This window comes from Suricata suricatta, chromosome 1 (genome assembly GCF_006229205.1).
Source record: "Suricata suricatta isolate VVHF042 chromosome 1, meerkat_22Aug2017_6uvM2_HiC, whole genome shotgun sequence".
NCBI classification, from domain to species: domain Eukaryota; kingdom Metazoa; phylum Chordata; class Mammalia; order Carnivora; family Herpestidae; genus Suricata; species Suricata suricatta.
Genome location: NC_043700.1, coordinates 157136549 through 157159840, shown reverse-complemented (window position 1 = coordinate 157159840; position 23292 = coordinate 157136549). Strand labels below are relative to the sequence as shown.

Below are 23292 nucleotides of genomic sequence, written 5' to 3'. Positions count from 1 at the left end.
GGGAAAAGATAGTTGCAAATGACATGTCAGATAAAAGGCTAGTATCCAAAATCTACAAGGAACTCACCAAACTCCACACCCAAAAAACAAATAACCCAGTGAAGAAATGGGCAGAAGACATAAACAGACTCTTCTCCAAAGAGGACATCCAGATGGCCTACAGGCACATGAAACAATGCTCAGTACCACTCATCATTAGGGAAACACAAATCAAAACCACACTGAGATACCACCTCACACCAGTCAGAGTGGCTAAAATGAACAAATCAAGAGACTATAGATGCTGGCGAGGGTGTGGAGAGATGGGCACCCTCCTACACTGTTGGTAGCAATGTAAACTGGTGCAGCCACTCTGGAAAACAGTGTGGAGGTTCCTCAAAAAACTCTCCATACAACTCCCCTATGATCCAGCAATAGCACTGCTAGGGATTTACCCAAGGGATACAGAAGTGCTGAGGCATAGGAGCACATGTATCCCAATGTTCATAGCAGCACTGTCAATAGCCAAATCATGGAAAGAGCCTAAATGTCCATCACCTGATAAATGGATCAAGAAGATGTGGTATATATATATATACACACACACACACACACACACACACACACACACACACACAATGGAGTATTACATGGCAATGAGAAATAATGAAATCTGGCCATTTGTAAATGTGGATGGACCTCGAGGGTGTCATGCTAAGTGAACTAAGTCAGGCAGAGAAGGACAGAAGATACCATATGTTTGCACTCATAGGTCTAACAGGAGAATAGGAGAAACCTAATGGAGGACCAGGGGGAGGGGAAGAGGGAAAGAGAGAGAGGGGCGCAAAACTTGAGAGACCATTGAATGCTGAAAACGAACTGAGGGTTGAAGGGGAAGGGGGAGGGGGAAAAAGAGGTGGTGGTGATGGAGGAGGGCACTTGTGGGGAAGAGCACTGGGTGTTGTATGGAAACCAGTTTGACAATAAACTATTTATTAAAAAAAAAGAAAAAAGAAACTTCATAATAACCTTACTAAATATGTTAAATACCCCCATTTCACAGTGGAAAATACTTCAGAAGCCATACTCATTTTAAAAAAAAGAAAGAATGCCAATCTTTGCACTCAATTTTGCTTCCTAATGCCATTCTCTTTTTGTTATATCATATATAAAAATACTTCTTGGAGGCAGGACATCAGAATGAAATTTTCTTCTTTTCAGACCAATAAATGGAGAAGAGTCACGAATTATGGCAGGTTATAGGGAGTATTTAGTTGCAGAACTGAGAGTGAAGCTTTAGAATCTCTGCCAAGTTCTTTCCACATTCAACACAGACTTAAACATTAGATGAAAAGACAACAAAAATAATAAATTACATAATATAAAATGGACGTTAAGAACATGGACTCTGAATTCAGGTTGATTAGGATTCTTGAGCTTGAGCAGGTTACTTAATCTTACTATTTCAGTTGACTTATCTACAAAATGGTGATAAATAATAAAACCTACTTCTCACAAGGATCAGGTTAAATAATATGTGTGAAGGTCTTAGAAACATTTTGGATATCAGGAGAGGTAGCCGATATGACTCACCTTCAAAATATATTTCTCTCCTGATTCCCCAGACTCACAAAAGGGCAGCCTGGTGAGTGAGAGGCACTCAGCAACAAAAGTTCACAAAGCAAAATCCCAGGGGCACAGGCTAAGACAAAAAAGATATAAAAGGTCTATTTAAGAAGCAGCCACCTGTGTTTTGGGGGGTTGGGGCAATAAAGAAGTCACTACGAAGAAATTACAACTGAGTCCCATGAGAAAGCCTGCATTTGCCAGCCATACGAACGGCACTAATGGCCAAGAGAGAAGCATCAACAGAATAAGCTAAGTGAAAACATGTTTTCCTCCTTTGTATAATCTCTCTTTCCCTTGCCCCAGCTCTGGAAGACCCAGAAAGAGGAGTGGAAGAGCAGATTACGACCTTTCATCCACTGCACATCCTTTAGCTGTGAACATGGCTGAGAAAAGGGGAGAAGATCTAACTAGCACAAAAGATGGATGTGTAAATTGGACTGCCTTGGACTCTTTGATAGTTGAGGGAATGGAAAGCTACAGGGTACACTCAAGATGTTGTCCGGATGCAGGAAAAGGAGATCCAAAAATGAAGTGTTGCTGAGTCTGGCTGGTTGACTCTCTAAAGCCCTGGAGGGGAAGTACAGACACTTTCTCACAGTGTCCAAGACCCAGCATGATCTCTCCCTTTCTCTCCTCTCTAGCCTGGAGTTTAGGAGTGCCCCCTCCAACTGCACTCCGCCTGCAGCAACACTGATACTGCCTCGATGTGTCACGTTCCACCTTACTACCCGAACCCACTGATCTCTGCTGCAGCGGCCCTTCCCTGCCAGTCCCTACATTTGGCCAACTTTTACTCCACACTGAGAACAAGGACTATGATCACCTTCTTCAGTGCTGTATCATTAGCATCTAACAAACTGCCTAGAACATAGGATGTAAACAATAATTAGTCCATGAGTGATTGAATGAGTTACTTCATTAGAAATTATATTCATTGGGACACCTGGATGGCTCAGTAAGTTAAGCGTCCAGCTCTCGACTTCGGCTCAGATCATGATCTCACGGTTCCTGGGTTCGAGTGCAGAGCCTGCTTGGGATTGTCTGTCTCTCTCTCTCTCTCTCTCTCTCTCTCTCAAAATAAGTTAAGTAAACTTTAAAAAATAAAATAAGAATAAAAAGAAATTAAATGTAGTAACAAAGGTTCTGGGCAACAACAGTTCTGACTCTATAGAGAGGAAGCCGTCAGCAGAGGCAGACGGTAGAAAAGCTCTCCGATATCTTGCCGCAAACAGTTACCTGCGTGTGATATCCCAATCCTTAAATTCACAAGTGTGGAGTGCGCATGTCTGCAATGTGTGTCTGTGTAACTATTAAAATAAGCACAGTCACCCTTTATTGGGTACAATAGTCACATTTTAAAGAATGTTGGCACATATCAAAAAAGCCATGCCATAACAAGTCCTCTGGGAAAAGTGACCTGCTATGTTTTAAACTTTCATTTGGGGATGTTTTTGCAGCCTTTTTTGGGGGGGAGGGGCGATTTGCTATAAGGCCTTCGTGATCTGGCTCTGAGTTCTTTTCTAGCCTCATCTTACCCCAAATCCCTTGAAGCATTCCAGGCTCTAGTCACACGGAATTTTTGCATTTTACTAAATTCAACCATCCCTTCCAATTTATGCTAAAACTCTCCCCTCATTTGTCCTCTTCAGTTATGTTCTTTTTCTGGAAACCTCCTCAGATAGAGATATCCTATACCCACATCCCCTCTGCTCTATATTAATCCACAAATACTTCAATAAAAGCGTGATCCCACTGTTCTAAAGTTGATAACTTTTCTTAGCTGTTTCCCCACATCGCTGTGAACAACTTGAGGATAAGCACGGGTTATACTTAGGTATTTCAGCTCCCACACTGTGACAGACACAGAGCATGTACTTAGTAAATCGTGCTGAAATGAACAAACACAACTCACGCCTTGTAGTGGCTCTGACGGTGGTAAAGAAGAAAGACATGTAAAGATTTTTATAATCCAGTATGTAAAGGCATGAAAATGTGTGAACACCCTGTGGTAGAACACAAGGACAAAACAGACTGACCCTACTTGGAGTAGCTGACAGAGACAGCAGAGAAGATGAAATTTGATCTCGGCCTTCAATAAATGAAAGATCTCCAGTTGGCAAAGGAGGAGGGAAGCCTAACAAGAAGAGTGAAAAACATCTCCACAGAGTTGCTGAAGGTAATGGCATGTTCAGAAAACAGCGAGAAGTTCAATGCAGTCTTTAAAAATAAAAACCTCACTGATAGTTATAATGCCTTACAGCGACTGCCCTGTCTCGCCTCCTCTCCTCAACCGTGTTGCTTAAAAATGTTGTCTCCACAATTTCTCCATTTCCTCACCTCCCACATGTTCAACCCACTGCAATCTGGTTGCTTTTACCACGATCAGCAAATACCTCCTTGTTCCTAATCTAATGACACATTTGAATCTTTTTCTTGGCTTTACCACAACATAGGACAGGGTGCTTCTCTCCCTACTTTTGCAATGCTCCCTTGCATTTGGTATTAAACTATTTTCTCCTGGTGTTGTGGGAAACCATTGGGAAAATCTTCACCATGGGATCTGAGAATTTCTGTGTCTGCCAACAATCTACATGCAATGGTAACCCTCAGACAATGTATGGGCGCATCCCCAATTGATAATGTCTATTATTCTTGACCAAGGCAAACACATTCTATGTGGCTCTCTCCAAAAGACAGATTCCGTTCTTGAAACCTGAGGAAAGACTATGCAACCTCAGCAATTTTAATTGAAGAAAATCACTCATGATCAGAAATCTAAGCTGTTTAATATTTGGTTTATAAAAGGTATGGGCAAGTGTTAAGCAATGCCCCTCTACTTAGAAGCCAAGACAGCTACAATTTGATGTATTTGGTTCCTGCAACCTCTCTCTTGCAGGAAGGTAGGATGGAATCAAACTAGTCACATTGCCTTTATTCGCCCTCTTTTCTGAAACTGTTACCACATCCTCTAGAGTAGGTTTGACTCTGAGCAAAACCCATGGGTTCTTCTCATTATGGAACAAACAACACCACCTTCAGTATACAGAATCCTACCTTGACAGGGGCCTGTAAGTGATACAAATATCTGACTATTACACATCACTGCATCTGAGAAGAAATAAAGGGCAGTAGTTTCTAACTTCCATTGTTAAGGATCAAAGCATAATCTGTCTCAAAAAAGAGAATCCCCTACATGTAGACAGACATCCATGGCTGCTTCTCAGTCACCTCTAACATCTTTTTTATTTTTTGGGGGCTCCCAGGTGGCTCATTCAGTTAAGCATCCACCTCCTGATTTCAGCTCAGGTCATGATTCACCATCGTGAGGTTGAGTCCCATGTGGAACTCCACACTGGGTGTGGAGCCTGCTTAGGAGTCTCTCTCTCTCTCTCTCTCTCTCTCTCTCTCTCTCTCTCTCAAAAACTTTTTTTTAATTTTTTCTTGTGTTGAAGAGTTTCTATGAAAGTATGATGGCCATTTCACTTCATATCTCTTTCCTTGTCCAATGTTATGCATAAGCATGGTTTCAACTAACATCAAGAGGCTCTGCAAACTACCTGAACTCAGTGTACCCAAAACAGGAGTTCTCATAACCCAAACACCAAAACAAAAGCAAACTAAAATTTGTACTGCTGTGTGTCATATCCCAGTGAATGGCACCATCAACCCAATCCCCCAGCCCTTCATCCTGGGCTTCTCCTCCAACTCCTACATCCAACAGATCACCAGTCTTACAGATTCTATCGCATGGCAATCTTTTAAATATTTTCAGGTCCTCCATGTTTGGGACCACTATTTAGACCCAGCCCACAGGCATTCTTGAGTGGAATAAAACAGCTTTCAAACTATTTATTTCCTTTCCTTCCCCTCTAATACAAATTACTGGATTGCAGAAAATCTAACTCTGTCACACACCCTCTGTATTACCCAACCCCCCAACCCTCAAATAGTTTTCTGCTTTCAGCATACAAATACCTTAAACTGTTAAAATGCAGAGTAGCATCCCCCACAACTAGCAATTATGATTGCACAGATTGGAGAAGGAGCCCAAGAAACAATCCAATCCAAGTGCCTATGAATACCATTTTAAGGAACATTATTAAAAACTCTAAGAGGAGGGGCAACTGGGTGGCTCAGTCAGTTGAGCATTCGACTCTTGATTTAGGTTCAGGTCATGATCCCAGGGTTCTGCGGCTGAGGCCCTTTGTCTAGCTCCGTGCTGGGCCTACAGCCTGCTTGAGATTCTCTTTCTCTCTCTCTGGCCCTCTCCCTCTGTCCCCTTCTCCTGGTCACACACATACACAATCTCTCTTTTTCTCTATTTCTAAAAAACAAACATCACACAAACAAAAAATCCTCTAAGAGGATACTGAAAATATTGATTGAATGAATGAATGCTCTCAAAGTCTAATTTCTATCCTTCAAAATATCAATAACCTTCCAAAAACCAACTTCTACATGCCAGCTTTGAAGTGAGTAAACCTGATTACTTCTGATATGGTACACAGAATTTACCATGTTTATAACAGGTCTCCTTATCTAGCTACATTGACAAATAACAAGTTGATAAGGGTTAACACCAAAGTCCAATGTCAATTTTTTACCAAATATCAAGATTTAATAACTCTCAACTTCCCTATGTTGTTAACTACCAGAATACATTTTATCTCAATAGCTTCTGGTGAGTCTAAGAAAAAATGCACTTTGTTTTCATAGAGACAGAAAAGTATCAACCACGCGGATTGAAATGATCAACAGTCAAGATCAAAGCTAACCTTACTGCTTGCTTCTTAACAGCCTAATGGGAAACTCTGGTTCAGAAATCTTGAGGTGACTTTAAAGTTCGCACTGTTCAATTTCTAACCTTAACACTTAACATTGCAAGAGATTATCTATTGGGCTGAGGCTCTAGTTCAGGTTTTAGTGTAGGAATTGGTGGCTATACCACTTATGCTTGAGGAATACACAGATGTAGTGAAAGGGTTTACTAATATGGGAAAAGACCTATATAGAAACCAAGGGGAGAAGGAAAAACAGAACAACAGAGGAGTTGAGTCACAAATTGCACATGCCTACTACAAACTTTGTCAACTGTAGGCTACTAGTATACTCCCAACTTTAATTACCTTCTTAATCATGAATTTTTTAAATGTTGAAATAAAAGATTTCTAAACTTAATTGCAGACACTGTAATTAGAATCTTTAATTATAATTTAGACCTGCAACTTTCTTTGGACAATTACACTAGTTAATGATTCTGAGCTAGCAGTGTGTATGTGTGTATGTGTGTGTGTGCGTGTGTGTTTGTTCTTTTGGTTCTTAATTCTTTTTGCTATGCTGCTTTTTCTTCTTAGGCTAATGTCACAACAAATCTATATCACTGACCTAACAGGATGTAGGGGTTTGGGTCTATGCACACTGCATAGAAATTGTATCAGCTAAGCTACTAAAAGTGAAATTAAACTTATTCTTTACTTTTTTCTCATTACCAAATTGCTCCTATAAGACATGAGTTAAATATCTTCATATCTACTTGTATATATGAGTAACAGTAATATGAGTCTGTCTTCCACACATAATAAATGTCTTCCTGTTTAGAGTGTCACAGGTTAAGTTTCATTTTTTGTCCATCTATACTAACGTAAATTCAAAATCTTCCTCATTATTTATCTTGCTTCCCAGTAAAAGTAATATCAAGATTGAAAATCATTCCATTTGGCTATCATGAAAACCAAATAATTTCTTTTCATAAAATGTATATGTTTTTGAGTTCTGTTTTTCTTAATAGGTTTACAATGTGTGTGTGTGTGTGTGTGTGTGTGTGTGTGTGTGTGTGCGCACGTGCACAGGCACGTGGGCGTGTGTGATGTTGATATAAAGGTTACTCAATTTAAATTTTCCCGACTGCCTTTCTTTAGATTTGGACTGATGTCAAACAGCACCTGATGAGTGACTCTCACTCAAAATCCTTCCCATATCACACATTATGATGTACACCAAGTATCAGTGTATCAACTCTCAGCTCCAAATCCAGGCTCCCCTTTTATTGCAAGATAGCAGTGTGTGTGTGTGTTTGTGCATGTGCATGTGTGCATGTGTGTGTGTGTGTTCCTTGCCTGTTCATGATGCTTCATCCCTAGAAGTAGATGCCTTCTGAATTTGCTAGTTTTGTGTTGCTTAGAATCTTCTTTTACCATATTTTATTTTATTTTATTTTATTTTATTTTTGAGAGAGAGAGAGAGAGACAGAAACAGAGACAGAGAATCTTAAGTAGGATCTACGTCCAGTGCAGAGTCCCACATGGGGCTCGATCCCACAACCATGAGATCATGACCTGAGCCAAAATCAAGAGTCAGATGCTCAACCAACTGAGCCACTCAGGCACCGCTACCCTGTTCTATTACTAAAGCACCTGCTCTAGGTAATAATTCATTATTAGATTTTTGCGTGTTCAAATTACTGTTATAGATCCTTTGCTCTGACTGGACTGGTCTGATGACAGAGTAAGTATGTATCCATTCAGTGGTCTTGCAATTCATCAGATTTCCTCCAAGCCAACTATTGGTAAGATTAAGTAAGCGAGGCGAATAAAGAAGGAAATAATGTAGAAAATCTGACATAACCAAAATAATTCTATAGACTGTATTAGGCTAGGTAATTCAAGGAAAATGTATCATTAGGAAAAAGGCCCAAGGCCTTCAAGTGTCTCAAGAGCCTACCATGATGTTAAATATGTACTTCAGTGTAGAGAACATATCCATATAAAAGTGCACGTGCACACAGACAAATGTACACTCTGAACTAGAAAAGGAAAACTAAAAAAAAGCAAAGTATTTATTTATTTATCATTTAGTTGGACTCAACTCAACTTAACCTATATCATGTGGATCATGAGTGAACTTTAATGTTTAATACAATGTATGGTAGGGTCCCCCATGTACAAAACATATCTGGAGCTGGCTAGAATTGTTTTAAAGTTCAAGCTAGAGTCACTGAAGAGGGCAAAGTTTTTAATTCAGTGCAGATGAAGAAGTTTAAATTTGTTCTGTTGCTAATGACTGCCCACCTAACAACAGCTACTAGCTTTTTACTTTTATTTTTTGTGCATCAGCTTGTTAATATTTAAGAATGACAGCAGCAAACAGAACCACAGGCATGTAACCTCTGGATCATGATTCCCAGATAATGACTGCTTTACTCACACGTTGTCCTGTCCCAGTTCTGGGGCACGTTGTCCTTAACCTTTCAGTCTTCAACTTCACAGGTCAGCACTCCCTGCTCTTGGTTTCAACTTGACATCCATGGATTTCTTATGTTGACTGCTAAGCTTTAATTCTTGCAGGAGAATTGTAATGCTGTTCCCATTTTTTTTACTTGATACTTCCCAGAATTCAGGATTTGTAAAAACATTTCCCTGGGCACCTGGATGGCTCAGTCAGTTGACTGTCTGACTTCAACTTAGGTCGTGATCTCACAGTTTGTGGGTCTGAACCCCATGTAAGGGGGGCTGACAGCTCAGAGCCCGGAGCCTGCATCCCATTCTATGTGTGTGTCTCTCTCTGTCCCTCCCCCACCAATGCTCTCTCTCTCTCTTTTTCCTCTCTCTCTCAAAACTGAATGAACATTAAAAAATTTTTAAAAAATTCTAAACAAATGCCTGCAAGGAATTCCTACATGAAACACTAAATGATCGCAGTTTCCTTTCCATTTTTCTTTTTTTCTCTAAATTTCAGCTTTAGTGAGGTATAATTGACAAATAAATTATAAGATAATTAAGAGTACACAGTAATGATTTGATATAAATATACATTGTGAAAGGCTTCCCCCATTTGGTTAATTAACACATCTATCAACTTATATTTATCTGTGTGTGAGAGAGAGAGAGAGAAAACATTAAAGCACAACACTCTTAGCAAATTTCAACTATACAATACAGTGTTATTAACCAGAGTCACCATGTTTTACATTGGATCCTCAGACCTGATTCGTCTTGTAGCTGAAATTTGTATTCCTTCACCAACCTCTTCCAATTTCCCTCACCTCTAGCCCTTGGCAACTACTTAACCTACTCTCTGTTTCTAAGTTTGAACTTTTTTAAATGTATTCCACATATAAGAGATAGCATGCAGTATTGGTCTTCTTCTATCTGGCTTATTTCACTTAGCATACTACCCTGAAGGTCCATCTACGTTGCAGTAAATCCAGATTTTTGTTTTTTCCCATGGCCAAATATTATTTGTATATAAATATATATTAGTTATATATGTGTGTATAATATATATAATGTTTCCATATCTTAGCTCTTGTGAATAATGTTGTAATGAACATGGGAGTGCATAAATCTCTTTGAAATCATGCTTTCATGTCCTTTGCGTATATACCCAGAGAGGGAATTGCTGAATCATATAATAGTTCTCTTCAAATTTTGAGAAACCTTACAGTTTTCCACGGTGGCTGTATCAACCTACACTTCCACCAATGGTGCACAAGGCTCCCTTTCCCCCACATCATAAACAATACTTATCTGTCTTTTTAATGACACCATACTAACACGTGTGATATCCCATGGTGTGGTATTGATTTGCATTTTCCTGATGACCAGTGATGCTGGGCACCTGTCATGTACCAGTTGCTCATTTGTATGTCTTTTTTGTAAAACCGTCTATTCAGTCTTCCTTTTATAAATTGGATTGTTTTTTTGTTTTTCTAATGAGTTGTGTCAGTTCTTTATTTATTTTGGTTATTAACACCTTATCAGATACATGATTTGCAGGCATTTTCTCCCACTGTGTAGGCTGCCTTTCCATTCTGTTGACAGTTTCTTCTGTGCAGAAGCTTCTTAGTTTGATGTAGTCCCACCTGTTTAGGTTTTCTTTTGATGTCAGACCCAAAAAACCATTACCAAGACTGATGTCAAAGGGCTTCTCTCCCATATTTTCTTCTAATGGCATTATGGTTTCAGGCATCCCGTTCAAGTTTAATCCATTTTGGGCTGAAGCTCTCTGCTTTCTAAATGTGTGTTAGTAATCCCACAGTATGGTCAGAAGAAAAGGAATGAAGATTAGTCTAATCCATTGTCACCAATGGAAAAAAGTCACCTTATACATTTTGTCAAAAATATGAGTGAGTTTGTCCAAAACCTCCAGAAAATAAACATTTAATATGTCTAAAAGAAATGTGTATTTTTCTATTTTCGTTTTTTAGTTATAATAATAAACTTTAAAAAAATAAAAACACAAAAAACAAAAACATTAAAAGTAACTGTTAGCACCAATATTCACAACAAAAAATCCACAACATTTAAAATTTTGCTACTTGGGGTCCTATATTATTTGCCTTTCTGATATGGCTGGTAATAAGACACCAAAGGTAAGCTTAAAAGAACCATCCTTTATATACTATCTTGCTAGTTTTTCAGTGTAGTGCTTGACGAAGTCCTGACTCTGTTTGATTCCACATAGAGGTCAGGTGCTCATTCTCACTCTCTTTCTAATATCTACTGAGACAAAAATGTGTAAAGATATATAGTCTTTACAGCCAACCAGTAATCTTTGGAATACATATTCTGGCTAAATATGTCTGTCATCTTTTCAAGTTTCTGTACACTTAAAATTGACCTATAGAAAGAGGCAGATTAATATTTCAGGTCACAACATAAGATACTGCAAGGGAAAGGAAGATTAGGTTGAAAAGTAGGACTTTTTTCTGTTGCTGTAGAATTGTGGCTAAGGCCTGGAGTTAAGAGAGGGAAAAAAAGCACTTGAACGTGCACATTATAATACAAAGAAACTTCAAAGGCCTGCCAGTGTTCAGTATTAACCCCATTCCCAAAGTGGGGGATCATTACCCCTCTGCCACCTTACATTTTCAGCTGACCAAGTCAATTTAAGAAAAAGACTATGAGAGGTACCTGGGTGGCTCAGTCAGCTAAGCATCTCACTACAGCTTAGGTGGGGATCTTGATCTCACAGTTCCTGAGTTCTAGCCCCATACAGAGCTCTCTGTGGTAAGGGGAGAGCCCGCATTGGATCCTCTCTCTGCTCCTCCTCCAAATGCACATGGGTGAGAGTGTGTGCTTTCTCTGTCTCTCTCAAAAATAAATAAACTTTAAAAAATTTAAAAAGGACTGTGAGCTCAAATGATTCAGGGGGAAGACAAAGCAAACTTCTTAAATTATAGAAGTAGCATGTCTGCTTCCTGAAGGAAAGGTAGAGAGGTCCCAATGAAATGGAGAATGTTTACTGTTGTCCGCGTTAAAGGAAAATTTCATTTTTGTGTTTATTCCAGTGAAAAACCTCCAAACTTGGCATCCTTCCCCATGGGTTATCGGACAAAGAAGTCAGAGAAAGGTGACATGGTGGAGGGTAACCAGGTAAAGAAGAGATAAGGGCATTTCCTCTAATTCTCACTTCCTGGGCTATAAGGAAGGTGGACGAAAAGTATTTCAACAAAAATTTCTATAACTGAGCACTACAGTTAGCAGTAGAAATGGGAGATTTAATACTAAAAATCCTATGCCTAAGTAATTATCTATGATGTGTTTAGCCCACCAGTTTCTAACCCAACTTACCGATTTCCTCTTCTACCCATCTCATTAAAAAAACAAATAAACTCCAATCCCATTCAATCCAAGAATGTCCAGATTCTAGTTTTCTTTAGATTGATTTACATATGCCTACTATGCATGTAGCTTATAGGTTCTGTATGTGCTTAGATGATGTGAGAAGAAACCAACCTTACTCAATGCCAATGGAAGACTTCCATTTATAGCACTGACCATGAGCACATTCTGTAAGAAGCTGTAGTCTACAAAACTGCACAGATTTTACTCATCAAACTCCAAGCAGGTCCTTTAATCCTAGAAAATGGTCCTCAGTAATATCATTATTTTTATTTAACTAATTGTTTACCATACCGTAGCTAGGCAGGCAAGCTTTCAAAAGAATATGAAAAATAACGTGTTAATATAAACATCCAAGCAGGGATAGTGTACTGATATAAACAAGTATCCTTCACACTCTGAGTATCTGGATAGAGATAGGCATGAGACAGACACATGACTCTGTAACACTAAAAATGCCTGTTTATTTTAATCTTCCCCCATATAATGGGAACATTCTATAAAGTAAAAATACTATTTAATGAAAAACTCACCATATCTGTATCTGAGACAGGGCCAAAACTGGTCACGTAGATGTTAGTGAAGACTTCAGTAATACTGTCTGATATGAGAAAAAGAAATTAGATATAGATAATATATAATGAGAGGCATAGAAAGAGAAAGGTTCAAGTACATGGAATGATTAGAAGGCTGTGTGATATTTGGGAATGTTGCTCTTTACTTTCTTTTCAACCTTCACAAACAACAAAAATTTCTATATTGCTCAATTACCTTATAGGTGCTCACAATCATGAATGCTAAATATCTGGAAGTATTATGACATTCTTACTTGGAAACTACACTGGATTTAGAGAATTCTGTTTTAAACATAGTTCTGAGAATTAGTAATATCTTAAAATCTATTTTCAATGAACTCGTTTACAATAAATTTGCTATCAGCGCTAAAAATAGTGCGGTTAGTATGCTCACTGTTTGATATAGTCCTAAATTTTATTTTTAAACTAAATATTTCAGATGGTGTTTCATGATGGTAAAGGTTTAGTTTGTAGATTGTAAATTAGTATATCTTCTCAATAAAGCATAAAAATGAATTGCTAGTCATTATACAGAGTTCAAATTAATATAAAAAGCATAATTATTCAGTGACATAAAAATAAAAGCAAATAACACACATTAATTACAATGGACTACTTCCAAACAAACTTGCTTTCAAATGTACTTAGTTAGGAATGTATGAAATGCTAAGATTGAATTGAATTAGATTCAAAAGTTACGTAACTTATTAACTGTAACACAATTAACTAGATTGCTCTTTTAACCAGGTGATTTAGATCTTTGGTTTTAAGTAAGCCAAATGGTGATGAGGGCAAGGCTCAAAGAAAAGATTTAAAAAGAAACATTCTTCCAATGTATTCATACACAAAACAATAAATCACTAATTTTTATCTTCATGAATTGAATGTCTCATCTGTCCAATTTGTAATTTCACATGAACAAGATCACAAAATGTTTTTAATATTCTACCGAACACTAATTCACAACCATGAAAGAGAGGGTAACTAACTTTGGGATGTTGAGTCCACTAACGCAGAAATTAAAAGTTAAAAGGATTTGAAGTAACAGAGTAGACTTTGAATATTTATGCCTCGAATGACTTGAAAGATAATAATCTGCATGACAAACCAATTTCTCAGTTATCACCTCACTATTCATGAACACTGATGTACTACAGAAAGGTAAGGAAATGTGTCCAGTGACCCACACATGGTAGAGTGAATTGAGCCAGGTTTTAGAACCCAAGAAATCTGGTTCCTAAACTCTCAGAGTAGACCAAAGCACTAACTACAGTCAACAATACATTTGAAACTAAAAATGTTTTCTCATTAACTACATGTTTCTGTTCGCTGTAATACTCTGCACCAAGAACTTATAGTGTTCTAAATACATACATTTATTCAACTTTATGATTTTTCTATCCTATTTTATTCCAAACCCTGTTTTCATAAAATTTTACCATGAAACTCATATGAAACAGAAATATTTTTATAAAGTTAATTCTCAGCTGGCAGGTACCCCAAAGACCTGAACAGGGTCAGGTTCATGGTCATGCAGCTCATGCGGCCTCATTCAACTCTGTGCTCAGAAAAGCCTCACACTTGGTTTAATGTCCTGTTTTTGCTCTCTTGAAATTTCTTACTTGAATAAAGGACCCTGCATTTTCATCTTGGACTAGGCCTCACAAATTATGTAGCTGATCCTAGACTTGAATTATATATGCTATTAGAAAGAAATTATGAAAATGAGACTCTGGTTTCTTTGCTTTTTCCTCTTATTCATACGAAATCAATACTGTCACATTTATTCAATAAGCAATTGAATAAAACTTTAGTCATTAGAGATATTGATTTAAAATGTTCCAGAGAAGAAAAACATAAATGTTGAGGTAGTCTTCAGCCAAATAGAGGCAAATGAAATTATTCTCCTTAGTCTGGAGTAGTAAAGATAGAGAAGAGAGATGACGAAATGTGTGAATATATTCACGCTAAGGAAATGAAGAATATCCACTATATGCCAAATGGCAAGTAAAGGGTACAAAAAAGGGTCATCAGTACCTCCTGGATGTAGAGAAATACCAGCTAAGAATTCAAAGAGAGAAAAATAAGATTACTCTCAAAGCCCTAAGCAGTAAGAGCAACACCTAAAGACACAAAATACAGATATGCAAAATTACCTTAAATAAATGATTTCATGGTTTATTAAATCCATAAGTTACAGAATGTACACATTGCAAGGGATATTCTCCTGCTATGGAAGTTCAAAAGAAGGAAAATCAGCAAGGCAAACACTGACTATGAATACCCAATAGCTGTCTGAGATTGTGAATGTGATTTCTCATTGTTGCAAAAGAGTTGTAAACTGCCAACGTGAATCAGTAAAACACTTTAGTGTGATGACTACAGATATCTGATACATCTAACAGTTTTCCAAGGTTTTATATTCAAAATGCTATCGTTGATTAGGATTTGCCTTTCCATAAGAGAAGAGAAGGGGAAGGAAAGGGAAGGGAGAGGAGGAGAGAAGAGATGAGATTTTTATGAATATAGGTTATTTTGGTACCTTGTGACACTAATATGTCAAGGTCCATAGTATATTCTTGTTTCCCCATATGGAGTTAGAATGGGGTTGTATTGTATTATTAATACATGTTATAATATTCTGATTCAAATGAACAGATGTCTACCAGAGTAAACAAATGGACTGACAATCTGATGGCAATCGTGTCTCAATTCAAGTACCATTAGTTACCTTCTCAAGTCCTGATCACATTGAGTGGACCCACCTTGACTGTCCTGACTCACAGCCTTCACATTGACTATTATCTCTTTCTCTTCCCTTCTTAGTTGATTGTGTATCAGCCTTTAAGCCTCTAATTTAAATGTTCTCTCCTCAGAGAGAGGTCCATTATGCCCCCTATACAATGTAAGTCTACCTCTCTCATTTTTTCCCCTATTACACTTCATTTTTTCATAGGACATTTTAGAATTTGCCATTATTTTTATTCCTTAATTTTTGTATTCTTTAGTTTTTGTTTTTGTTTGGTTTATCTCCCCAACCCAATTCAGATTCATGAAAAGACAAGGACTATGTATGTCATTTCTGTCCACTGTCCTATCACCAGTGCTCAACACAATGCCTGCCACATATTAGGTGTTTTATGTTTGAATTATCAAATAATTTCTAATTATAGTTCATGTAGATTGTACACCTATCCCCCCAAATATTTCATCAACATTACAAATGACCATGAATAGCTATATAGGCACTGTCACTAGCGAAGACAGAGCCCAAACTGTCCATGGACAGAGGGATGTTAAAAGCCTAAAGAATCAGATCCCAGTGAAGAAAATTTAAGTAAAGGGAAGAATTGATCTAGGGAAAGCACTATTTTAGTGGAAACAAAAATTTAACTGCTGATCAGTATGCGACTTTTAATAGAAATGTATACCACGAGTTACCTCAAAATAATTATTTATATGCTAAACTCTTGGCTTTAGAATTGCCAACAGCATAATATGCAAATATGGCATAGTATGCCAGGATCTTCTATGTAGATTTTTCCCAAGGCAAAACACCATGAGGTTAAATACTAGGTACTTGAGGAGAAATAACTCATGCATGTAGTAAACGTTAAAGAAGGTGGGATCCTTAGGAATAATCACTGAATCCAGGATCTGAAAGGCAGTTATCACTGGGAAGACAGAAGAGGATCACCTGCACAGGGTTACAGAGGGGGTTTCTAATATATTCTACTGTTTCCCTTCTTTTAAAGTTCATCTTAATCTCAGGAAATTCTAAGGTTTGATGAAGCTGGTCATGAAATAAATCATACTCTTCTCTGTATTCTTCTGAATGTTTGAAATACTTCATAGAAAAATAGCAAAAATGGCCTTGAAGGATATCCAAAATGAACATAGTTCCAAGAAGTTCCAAGAAGTTCACAATAGTTCCAAGAAGGGCTTAAATTCATTGATAAAAATTACTCTTCACTGAGTAATGCAGCATATAATAAAAAACCAAACTCCCTTTTAAAAATCCTTTGCAAATAGTTAGGTTTGGTTCATGCAAACAGTGAACATGTGTAGGAAGGTTGGGGTATCAGGTTGTAAAGAAAGACAGAGGTTGTATCTAGAGAGACACAATGTACCACAATGATGAGAATATTATCTCTACATAGATGTCAGCAGGGCATTCACTGAAGGAAGGACTTTGGGAGGTCGTTACCTTCAAGGCTATTGTACTAGAAATGTTATGTTACATTTCTTATGTGGTTCTCTTGAATCAATGGAGATTGAAGACAATGTATCCAGTTTGGAAGATGTTGCAGTAGTTAAAGGAAAGAAAAAAACAAAACAAAACAGGACACTGAGGAAAGGGAAGTGTAGAAATCAAGAGAATAATATTTGGGATTTTTTTAAGTAGTACTGGTTTTTATTTTTAATATTTATTTTTGGGAGAGTGCAAGCAGGGGAGGGGCAGAGGGAAAGGAACAAAGGATCTGAAGCAGGTTCTACACCGACAGCATTGATCCTGATGTGGGGCTAGAACTCAAGACCGGCGAGATAATGACCGGAGCAGAAGTCAGATGCTCAACAGGCTGAGCCACCCACATGCCCCACTAGAATTGTTAAAAGATGCTGAAGTAGGACCTTTTGTTTGACTGGTACAAAGGACCTGAAAATGAGTAGTTGCCATGGAATTGTAGGCATAAAACAAGTGAGCGAGGACTAGGCATCATTACATCCTCAGTGAGGTCTATCTTACCATCCGATTTTAAAGTGCAACTGCTCCACATTTCTCCCCGGCTCATATGTTCACTGATACGTTCACTGTTTACTGTCTATATCCATTAATAGGGTAGACACAGGCTAAGTGTGCCTATCTAAATTTAGTTAAAATATTTGGTTCCTCAGTTATACTGGCCACATTTTATCCACATGTAACCGCTGCTACCACACTGCACAGCCCAGATGAACATTTCCATCACTGCAGGAAGTTCTATTACATAGAACTGGTTTATATCCTTCCACTAGAAGTTAAGCTCCATGAAGACAGGGACTTTTGTTTGTTCAGCAAAGTAAAGCCCCAGTACAGAACAACCCCTGACATAGTGTATATTCTTAATAATTTTTCCCAAATAATTTAATAAATAAATTATCATTCTTGGTTCAGAGTCATTTAAAGCAGACATTGCATAATGTTATAGCCTAGTGAAGAGAGTTGCTACGCAAAATCAAATGTGATAGCCTAGTGAAGAGATACACTATGCAAAATCAAATAAATATACAATTACTGACATAATAATATGCTATGAAAACATATAACACTCCTCCTCGAAATACCCAATTCACCTGGTCTCTGAAAATCCACAACGTCTTACTTTTATTCCAACCTTACTGGTTGCTTTGCTCCTAAACCCATATTCTGTTAATATTGGAATGTACCAATATTCAGTTTTTGGTCCTCTTTATTTATTTCATATAGTCAAGGATTCCTGAAATTCTATTTTGAGTCAGAGCTTTCTTCTAAAGTCCAGGCTCTTAAGGGGCACCCGGGTGGCTCAGTCGGTTAGACGTCCGACTTCAGCTCAGGTCATGATCTCACAGTCTGTGGGTTCAAGCCCCACATCGGGCTCTGTGCTGACCTCTCAGAGCCTGGAGCCTGCTTCGGATTCTGTCTCCCTCTCTCTCTCTGCCCCTCCCTCACTCGCTCTCTGCCTCTCTCTCTCTCTCACAAAATAAAATAAAGGCAAGGGAGCAGCAAGATGGCGGAGAAGTAAGGAGCCCCACTACCTCCGTCCACCTGCAATTGTCAAACTGAGAAGAATTAAAAGCCACCGCTCTCTGGTCTCCAAGAATGGAGGTGTGCGGACAGACCCCTTATCGAGAGCAGTCTCACGGCTGCCTGAGTGAGTGCGTGCGAGCTGGGACCGGAGACTTTCGGGGAGGGAGCGCAGGGCCCGGAGACAGAGCACCCAGAGGCTTGGCCCTGGGCCCGCTGAAACCCGCGTGTCCCTAGGCGCGCCGCTCCTAGCCGGGCGGGGCGCCGGGAGACCGGAAGCGGACAGGTCAGCGGGGAGCCGCAGGCCCAGGGCGACCAGGAGACCAGAGATGGACAGTTCCTCGGACAGCTGCTCACGCGGGGCGCCGGGTATCCAGAGGCGCCGGACCTTCACAGCCGCTCACGGTTCCGCCGCAAGGCTGGAGAGAGACCGGGGAGGAGAAGTAGAGACTGAATCACCCACAGCGCAATCCCTGCAGAGGGGAGATTCAGCCCGGGACTGAGGGCCGCTGAGCGCTGAGAGAGGGATCCGTCCCTTCAGCGGGGCGTCAGTCGGACCAGGCAGCTCACCGACTGCAGGCGGAGGAGGGGAGAACTCTGACTTCACAATCCCCCTATTCAACCCGGATCAGAAAGCCGCCCGCTTGCAGATGACTTTAACTGTGGTGGCAATATTGAGTGTGCGGGCAAGGACTTAGAAACCGGGCAGAACTTAAAAAAACAGAAACAATTAGATCCGCCCAAGGCACAGGAAGGTGGGACTCAAGAGAATGGCTGGCGACACATGGTCTGAGGGGGGCTTGGGGTGCCCGTCGCCATTCTCCCCAAATCCACCAAGGGGGTGCCTCAGAGAGCAGCCCCTGAGACCCGACCCACCTGCACCAAGCCACGCCCATCCGCGCTGGAGAGCTGCTGTGCTTTTGCTTAGTGCCTTTAATTGGTTTTTTTCTTAATATTTTTACTTTTTAATTTTTTCCTCTGTCTCCTCTTTACTACTTTCCTATTTCCTTCTTTTCTACTTTTCCCCCTAGAATCTGGGAAAGACACTTAGGCACTGCTGTGCTTAGATCAACTCTTACCATCCAGATAGTTTTTCCTTTATCTCATCCTTATCTCCCCCCCTCCCCCTGCAGGTTTTAAGCTCTCAGATTGTCCTTTATCTCTGACTGTCGCTGTCCCCCTACCCCCACTCTTGCCTGCTTTTTTTTTTCTTTTTGTTTTCTTTTCTTTTTTTCCCCTCTCTTTTCTTTCCTGTTCCTTTTTTTCTTTCCCCTTTTGGTTTGCTTCTTTACTTGTTCTGTCAGTACATTTGTGTGTTTGTGTTCTCTGTGTTTGTCTGTCTGTTTTCCTTTCCAGGGCTACCTCAAGAAACAACCCAAAGCACACATAGTGGAAAGTCCCAAATATCGCTGAGTAGGGAAATAAATTAATCAGAGGTATAACAAGAGAAACTGAGAGACACCATTAAAAGAACATCTCCTGAAATGACAGACCCTAGACACTCCAAGAGCCTCCTTCTATAGAGGAATACTAATAAATGCACAGTGCAGAACCAGCTTTCAAAACTGACAAGAGACAGAAAGCTAGCCAAAATGATGAAACGAAAGAACTCTCCTTCAAAGAAACTCCAGGAAGAAATCACAACTACAGAACTGCTTAAAACAGACACAAGCAACATAACTCAACAAGAATTTAGAACGATTGTCATAAAATTAATTGCTGGGCTTGAAAAAATCATAGAAGCTATCAGAGAGGATATTGATACAAAGAGTAGGAACCTTCAAAATAGCTGTGACAAGTGAGAAAAGGCTATAAATGAGATGAATAATACAGTGAAGGCTGCCACTGCATGGATTGAAGAAGGAGAGAGGAGAATAGGTGAATTAGAAGACACAGTTATAGCAAAAGAGGTGGCCGAGAAAAAGAGAGAGAAAATGATTCAGGAGCACGAAAGGAAAATCAGAGACCTGAGTGATACAATCAAACAGAACAGTGTCCGTATCATAGGAGTTGCTGAAGAGGAAGACGAAGACAGGGTGCTTGAAGGGGTGCTGGACCAAATTATACATGAAAATTTCCCCAATCTGGGGAAAGAGAAAGACACTGAAATTCAAGAGATAGCGAACTCCTCTAAGACGTAACATAATCTAACCTTCAGCACGACATATCATAGTGAAACTGGCAAAATATAAAGATAAAGAGAGACTTCTGAAAGCAGCTAGGGAGAAAAGGGCCCTCACACACAAAGGGAAACCTATCAGAGTGGTTACAGACCTATCTACTAAAACTTGGCAGGTCAGAAAAGAATGGCAGGAAATCTTCAATGTGATGAACAGGAAGAATATGCAACCAATAATTTTTTATCCAGCAAGCCTGTCATTCAAAATAGAAGGAGAGATAAAGGTTTTCCCAAATAAAAGTTGAGAGAATCACCACCAAACCAGCCCTACAGGAAATCCTAAGAGGGACTCTATGAGGGAATTGTAGCAAGGAATAAAGGTACCAGAAACATCACTACAAACATACACTCTACAGGGAACACAATGAATCTAAACCCACATTTTTCAATAATAACACTGAATGTCAATGGACTGAATGCTCCAAATGACACAGGGTAGCAGAATGGATCAAAAGCCAAAACCCATCTGTTTGCTGTCTACAAGAGACTCACCTTAGACCTGCAGACACCTTCAGATTGAAAATAAGGGGATGGAGAAATATCGATCATGCCACTGGACGCCAAAAGAAAGCTGGAGTAGCCATACTTATATCAGACAAACTGGACTTTAAAGGCAGTAACAAAAAATGAAGAAGGAAATTATATAATAATCACAGGGTCTCTACATCAAGAAAAGCTAACAATTATAAACATCTATGTACCGAATTCGGGAGCTCCTAAATACATAAAACAATCACAAACAGAAGCAATCTTACTGATAAGAATGTGCTTATTGCAGGGGACTTTAATACTCCACTTACAACAATGGATAGGTCGACCAGACAAAAAATCACTAAAGAAACAATGGACCTGAATGGCACACTGGAGCAGATGAAATTAGTAGATATATTTAGAACTCTGCATCCTGATGCTAGGGAATTCACTTTCTTCTCAAGTGCACTTGGCACATTCTCCAAGACTGATCATATACTGGGTCATAAAACAGCCCTCCATAAATACAAAAGAATTGAGATCATACCATGCACACTTTCAGACTACAATGCTATGAAACTTGAAATCAACCACAGGAAGAAGTCTGGAAAACTTCAAAAAATGTGGAGGCTAAAAACTACCCTACTAAAGAATGATTGGGCAAACCAGGCAATTAGAGAGGAAATTAAAAAATATAGAGAGACAAATGAAAATGAGAATACAACAATTCAAATGCTCTGGGACGCAGCAAAGGCAGTCTTAAGAGTAAAGTATATTGCAATCCAGGCCTATTTCAACAAACCAGAAAAAGCACAAACTCAAAACCTAACAGAGCACCTAAGGAAACTAGAAAGAGAGCAGCAAAAACACCCCAAACACAGCAAAAGAAATAATAAAGATCACAGCAGAATTAAACAACATAGAATCCACAAAAACAATTGAACAGATCAGTAAAACCAAGAGTTGGTTTTTTGAAAAAATAAACAAACTTGATAAACCTCTAGCTAAGCTCCTCAGAAAGAAGAGAGAGAACATGCAAATAGACAAACTCATGAAGGAAAATGGATCTATTACAACAGATCCCTCAGAAATACAAGCAATCATCAGAGATTACTATGAAAAATTATATGCCAACAAACAGGACAATCTAGGAGAAATGGACAAATTCCTAAACACACATGTACTACCAAAATTCAAACGGGAAGAGACAGAAAATCTGAACAGACCCATAACCAGTGAAGAAATAGAATCAGTTATCGAAAATCTCCCAATGAATAAAAGCCCAAGATCCCCAGGGGAATTCTACCAGATGTTCAAAGCAGAGTTAACGCCGATCCTTCTATAGCTATTCCAAAAAATAGAAATGGAAGGAGGACTACCGGTCTCATTCTACGAAGCACATATCACTCTGATTCCTAAGCCAGGCAGAGACCCAACAAAAAAAGAGAACTACAGGCTAATTCCTTAATAAATACGGATGCAAAAATACTCAACAAGATACTAGCAAATTGAATTCAACAGCATATAAAAAGTATTATCCATTATGATCAAGTGGAATTTATTCCCTGGTTACAAGGCTGGTTCAATATTCACAAATCCATTAATGTGCTACATCACACTAACAAAATGAAAGAAAAAAAATCATATGATCCTGTTGATAGATGCAGAAAAAGCATTTGACAAATTCAGCATCTCTTCTAATAAAAACCCTCAAGAAAGTCGGGATAGAAGGAACTTACTTAAACATCATAAAAGCCATTTACAAAAAGCCCACAGCCAATGTTATCCTCCATGGGGTAAAACTGACAGCTTTCTCCCTGAAATCAGGGACACGACAGGGATGTCTACTTTCACCACTGTTGTTTAACATAGTGTTGGAGGTCCTAGCATCAGCAATCAGACAACAAAAGGAAATAAAAAGTATCAGAATCAGCAAAGAAGAAGTCAAACTTTCCCTTTTCACAGATGACATGATACTCTACATGGAAAACCCGGTCGACTCCACCAGAAGCCTTCTAGAACTGATCAATGAATTCAGTAAAGTTGCAGGGTACAAAGTCAATGTACAGAAAT

The 23292-nt window shown here is 39.0% G+C and overlaps 1 protein-coding gene across 3 annotated transcripts in view; it reads right to left on the bottom strand.

Annotated features, from left to right (window-relative positions):
- Nucleotides 1-23292, bottom strand: part of GABRA2 (gamma-aminobutyric acid type A receptor alpha2 subunit) — a 134527-nt gene that overhangs the window by 65261 nt on the left and 45974 nt on the right. The window contains exons 2-3 of one of the 3 annotated variants that reach the window (XM_029946388.1): nt 18665-18988; nt 12764-12831 (exon numbers count right to left, since the gene is read on the bottom strand). In XM_029946388.1, the coding sequence (XP_029802248.1) occupies nt 12764-12766 (3 nt within the window). In that variant the 5' untranslated portion in view covers nt 12767-12831; nt 18665-18988. Of the gene's footprint in view, nt 1-12763; nt 12832-18139; nt 18388-18664; nt 18989-23292 lie in introns of those variants that run through there. The other 2 variants (XM_029946397.1, XM_029946405.1) reach the window with 2 other exon arrangements.